The 5,842-nt window shown below is 44.1% G+C and overlaps 1 protein-coding gene across 3 annotated transcripts in view; it reads left to right on the top strand.

Annotated features, from left to right (window-relative positions):
- NOSTRIN (nitric oxide synthase trafficking) overlaps positions 1-5,842 on the top strand; it is a 43,025-nt gene that overhangs the window by 33,410 nt on the left and 3,773 nt on the right. For all 3 annotated transcript variants that reach the window (XM_015422258.1, XM_015422257.1, XM_015422259.1), the window contains 4 exons: positions 413-521; positions 1,639-1,727; positions 4,339-4,464; positions 5,392-5,506. In XM_015422258.1, coding sequence (XP_015277744.1) covers positions 413-521; positions 1,639-1,727; positions 4,339-4,464; positions 5,392-5,506 — 439 coding nt within the window. The remainder of the gene's footprint in view (positions 1-412; positions 522-1,638; positions 1,728-4,338; positions 4,465-5,391; positions 5,507-5,842) is intronic.

The following is a 5,842-nucleotide window of genomic DNA, read 5'->3' as shown; positions in this document are numbered from 1 at the left end:
TCCTTGTTTGGCCCCCCCCCCCCCCACGACTGCCGTTGAGTCCACACCCAGCAGGCACTGTCATCCTGGGAACCAGGGGAGTGGTCCCTTGACCTGCTTCCCGCTCTGCCCTCTCCAACCCAAGGGCATACCATCCTTGAGGCTGCTGCACCTGAGCCCAGCATCCCGCTGTAGCCCGTGTTGTGTCCCTCAGGCCAGACCCATAAAATCACTGCAAAAATGTGTAATTTGTCACTTGGGGAGGATTGGTGGCCACGCTACCTTCAGTAGTCAAAGCACACTTGAGTTCAGACTGTTACCTAGTATCTATTTTACTCCAGACTTGCACTTTTAATAGGCGTCTGCTCCGGTTTTAATGCACTGTTTTCTTTCCCAACTATTCTGCTGGGTCTAAATGATGTTTCCTGTAAAGGAGGAAGATTCAACAAGCCTCATTGAAAAAGAGAGGAGGCACGCTTCCATCAAAACGAAAGTACTGCGCCTACAAAAGGACTTAGAAAAGGCCCTGCAGGACAAGAGAGGTTCTTATCTGTTATGCCTTGATCTGGGATATGGTTTCGTGAGCCATGATTTGGATTCAGTCCCTGTCATCCTGTTTTCTCTTTGGAGAACCATCACAAAGCACAAAGAGCTATGCAAATTCATAACTGACTTTACCTATCCTAGTTTTATCCTGCCCTTCTAAGGAGCTCAGGGAAATTTACATTGCTCTCTGTTCCTGTTTTGCATTCACAATCCTGAGAACCAGTGTGGTGTAGTGGTTAAGCATTGGACCCAGTTTCGAATGCCCACTTATGCCATAGAAGCGCACTGGGTGACCTTGGGCCTGTCATTCTCTCAGCCTCACCTACCTCACAAGGGTATTGTGAGGATAAAATGGAGGAGAACAATGTTAAGTCACTTTGGGTCCCCCTTGGGAAGAAAGGTGGGGTACAAATGAATTAATGAAATAGATGAACCCTGTGAGATAGATTAGGCTGAGTGATTCGTGGGGTACAAATGAATTAATGAAATAGATAAACCCTGTGAGATAGGTTAGGCTGTGATTATTATGGACAGCTTCAAGAGGGAATTAGCTAAGCGTATGTGGCTATTAGCCAGAAGGTATAGATAGGAACTCTCAGTCTGGGGCAAGTGATGCACTGTATTCTTGGAGGGGGGGCAACAGTGGGAGGGCTTCTAGTGTCCTCCTGGCCCCACTGCTGGACCTCCTGATGGCACCTGGTATTTCTGGCCACTGTGTGACAGTGTTGGACTGGATGGGCCATTGGCGTGATCCAACATTGGCTTCTCTTATGTTCTTATAATTTGAACCCAGATTTCTCACCTTCTTATATTCTTGAACTCCATATGTCCCAGAAATGTTGTGGAACAAGCTCTCCATTAGCACAATTTTGCCTGAATCTTCCTTATGCTGTTCCCTTATGCCATGTGACATTTTGTCCAGCCCCCGCCTCACTCTCAGCACCAGCTTGGGGGTGGTGGTGGTGGCAGCAGATGTCTGGTGAGAGAAATGGAAGTCCCCTTTCAGTGAACTCCTTCAACCCGGATGGTAGGGTCTCAAAATCCCACAACTCAATTAAAATAATCCTTTAAGAACAAGGATTGGGCAATAACTGTCAATATCCTTTTTTAAAGGACTGGAAAGGATGCTTCAAGCGTACCTGGAGATGCCACAATTCTCAGATCCAAAGAATCAGAATGAGGTCATGGAGCAGCTCAGCGAGGTACACTTTGAGCTGTAAACTACTAAGGTGTTTTGGACCACCTTTGGAAATACCGTCCTACACTTAATGTCTGTTTATCACCAGAAAATCACAAACTCAGCACTTCACTCAGGCATTTGTTTAGCTTGTCTTCAGGCTGTCTCTGCAAACAGCTGAGATTCAGGTTTCTGTGCATATGTTGCTTTTATTAGGTCTGTTTCTTTTTATGCTGCTATTTTGGGAATTCATGTTTTCAGTCATTCTGTTTTAGAGTTCTGTTGCTGCTGTTGGACAGGGTTCTATTTTTAAGCGCTTGAAACATCTTGTTATCACCGCCAGTTAGAAACTTGGTTTTTAGAACCTCCCAAGCTGGGGGCCCACGAGGAATAGTGGAAGGGGGCAACAATGTGCAAAATTCCTCCAAGACTCCCCCTCCAGGGTTTACTCAGGGGCTCAACCGGGCTGATTTCTCCTCTGCTCCCCCTTTAACTTTTACTCTCAGCATTTCATCCTGTCTGGAGCATTTTCAGTCCTCGACCATTTTTAAGGTCCCCCCCACCTGCCTTTGGTTTAATTTAGTCATGTATTTCTGTATACATGGGGAGTCCCTTAAATAAAGACAGATGCCTGCCTTGTCTGAGTGGCCCTGTTGTGTAGCCATCGTCACCCACGCAGTGGTCAGCCAGTTTACTACTGGATGTAGCAATTTTATGCTGCTGTTGTAGCTCCGTGTTTTACAGAGTTTTATGTTTAATACTATTCATGTAAACTGTCTTGGTCTTTTTGTTCAAAAGGGCAGCATATGAATACATTAAATAAAACTTTAGTTCAAATCAGGGTTTTGATTATTATTTTTTTAAATCATGATCAGCATGAACCGAAGTGTGTAGGTTATCTCAAAGTACCTGCAGACTGTGTGACAGGAATACATGAAGCTGCCTCATACGGAACCAGAACCCTGGTCTGTCAAGGGTCATGCCATCTACTCTGACTAACAGCAGCTCTCTGGGGTCTCGGGTAGAGGTCTTTCACATCTCCTCAGGTAGAGGTCTTTCACATCTCCTTTTACCCGATTCTTTTAACTGAAGTTCCTAGGATCTCCTGCATACAGAGCAGATGCTCTACCACTCTGCTACAACCTCTCCCCATTGTGTCAAACAACTGCTTATCATTCAAGAACAGCAGCAGCAGCAGGAGGATCGTGAGAAAGCAAAGTGAATTCCCTGACAAGAAGCTAGAGAGTGAAACACAGCCTGGCTTCTGTTGGCCTTATTTAAACATTGGTTTTAGCACAAAGGGAGAGGTGAGAGAGGATATGTTATAACAGGGAGTTTCTCTATTTTTGAAAACAAAACCATGCAACATGCAGCAAAATAATGTTTTATTAATAGTGTTTCTTTACTTGCAATACAGCTGAGATTCAGGTTTCTGTGCATATTCTGCTTTTATTAGGTCTAGCGTTTCTTTTTATGCTGCTATTTTGGGAATTCATGTTTTCAGTCATTCTGTTTGAGTTCTGTTGCTGCTGTTGGACAGGGTTCTATTTTTAAGCGCTTGAAACATCTTGTTATCACCGCCAGTTAGAAACTTGGTTTTTAGAACCTCCCAAGCTGGGGGCCCACGAGGAATAGTGGAAGGGGGCAACAATGTGCAAAATTCCTCCAAGACTCCCCCTCCAGGGTTTACTCAGGGGCTCAACCGGGCTGATTTCTCCTCTGCTCCCCCTTTAACTTTTACTCTCAGCATTTCATCCTGTCTGGAGCATTTTCAGTCCTCGACCATTTTTAAGGTCCCCCCCACCTGCCTTTGGTTTAATTTAGTCATGTATTTCTGTATACATGGGGAGTCCCTTAAATAAAGACAGATGCCTGCCTTGTCTGAGTGGCCCTGTTGTGTAGCCATCGTCACCCACGCAGTGGTCAGCCAGTTTACTACTGGATGTAGCAATTTTATGCTGCTGTTGTAGCTCCGTGTTTTACAGAGTTTTATGTTTAATACTATTCATGTAAACTGTCTTGGTCTTTTTGTTCAAAAGGGCAGCATATGAATACATTAAATAAAACTTTAGTTCAAATCAGGGTTTTGATTTTTTTTTTTAAAAATCATGATCAGCATGAACCGAAATGTGTAGGTTATCTCAAAGTACCTGCAGATTGTGTGACAGGAATAGATTAAGCTGCCTCATACGGAACCAGAACCCTGGTCTGTCAAGGGTCATGCCATCTACTCTGACTAACGGCAGCTCTCTGGGGTCTCAGGTAGAGGTCTTTCACATCTCCTTTTACCGGATTCTTTTAACTGAAGTTCCTAGGATCGTCTGCATACAGAGCAGATGCTCTACCACTCTGCTACAACCTCTCCCCATTGTGTCAAACAACTGCTTATCATTCAAGAACAGCAGCAGCAGCAGGATCGTGAGAAAGCAAAGTGAATTCCCTGACAAGAAGCTAGAAAGTGACACACAACCTGGCTTCTGTTGGCCTTATTTAGACATTGGTTTTAGCACAAAGGGAGAGGTGAGAGAGGATACGTTGTAACAGGGAGTTTCTCTCTATTTTTGAAAACAAAACAATGCAACATGCAGCAAAATACTGTTTTTATTAATAGTGTTTCTTTACTTGCAATACTGAAGGCAACTCTGAAAGTTAACCTTTTACAAGCAAACTACTTCAAGTTGGGCAACATTCTAGCGGAGATGGAACAGAAGCCGAAACCAACCGAACCCTGGAACAACTGCATTTCAAAATGGAAAGAAAAGGTAATTTCAGGAACATGAAGTGTTCTAAGGCCTGGCCCCACTGTCTATGACACAGTGAGCTGGAACTTCTGTACAGCCTGGTTCTCTTCACCCACATGTTGTTGCTGCTAAAACTCCAGGCATCAGAAAGCTTGTCCCAAGTATGTGTAAGTTGTTCAGTTGTTCAAAAAGCCTGCCTTGACACCACTGATGCCACTGCAGGGACTGGAAAAACCTTTAAGAGACAGTTGAGAAGACGGCATTGCACAGTTTTGAGCTTGTGTGCTTTTAGCCATTTTGCAAAATGACAGGTTGTCCACATTTTATTCTTCTCTCTACATTTCTGTAAGTTGTTGCAAGATCTCATGAGCTGAGCTGACAGGATCAAAATCAATAAACGAAATAATGTATAGACTTCAAGCCATGATAGAAAGGTATATACGGTGACCTGTGCAGACTTACTAGAGTCCACAGTGGAAGACTGCTTCATATGCTACAGAAAAGATGAGTTCCCGTTAACCCAGAACGTTTCTATCCCCAGTGATGCGTGGCAGCAGGGAAATACATATCTCAAACCACATGCCTAGAAGCCTTGGCCCGTTGCAGCTTCTCTCTCTCTCTGGCACCTCTTTTCTGACATGCATCCATTCTCTGAGTGCTGGAGAGCAGGCTGGCTAAACCAGAATGCTGCTTTCTCACCAACCATGAATAAAGAAAGAATTATGAACCACTTCCTCTTTAGAGACCCTCCAAGGCCCTCCTAGCAGTAGGCTTCAGTTAAACATTGTTAGTTAAAACCCTAGTTTTCAGGCGCAATGGAAGTACTTGTTTTGATGTGATTCATTAACAGCAACGTTTGGCAAGAATAAAGTGTTTTGCATTTCTTCTGTAGCAAATCAGAACCGGATTAAAAATGGTAAATAATGCTATTTCCCCCCTAACTTCTAGGACTGTGTACATAGCTCTGTGATGATCACTTGCCCTGTCAAAGTGAAACACTTTGAGCGAACTCTGGGCACACGGGTGGCCAGTGAAAGAGGAAGTAACCCAAGTTCTGTGTCAGGTAACAACCGGCGTCATTGTTGGATCATGATACAAAGATCTTATTTCCCTTCTCTTCCATAAGTACACAGGGCTGGATCCAAAGCTTGTTTCATTTATAGTGATGTTTTCCCCTCAATGCCAGGAGCCTGCCTCTGGCAAGAGTTGCATTCCACTGGTGGAAGCCTTCTGGACCCAGAACCTTTGGATCTAACTCATATGTGGCATAATTGCTGCCACTCAAACGAGAATAGTAGTAGAAAGTTAATGACCAGACAAACGTAAGTAGAAGATCTCATAGATCTGGTCCAAAAGAGAGTGTATTGGAAAAGTTGCCTTATGTACACTGTTGGGCCAG

This window comes from Gekko japonicus, unplaced genomic scaffold (assembly GCF_001447785.1).
Source record: "Gekko japonicus isolate JY-2015 unplaced genomic scaffold, Gekko_japonicus_V1.1 scaffold469, whole genome shotgun sequence".
Taxonomy (NCBI): Eukaryota; Metazoa; Chordata; class Lepidosauria; order Squamata; family Gekkonidae; genus Gekko; species Gekko japonicus.
This window is presented reverse-complemented; position numbering and strand designations above follow the sequence as displayed.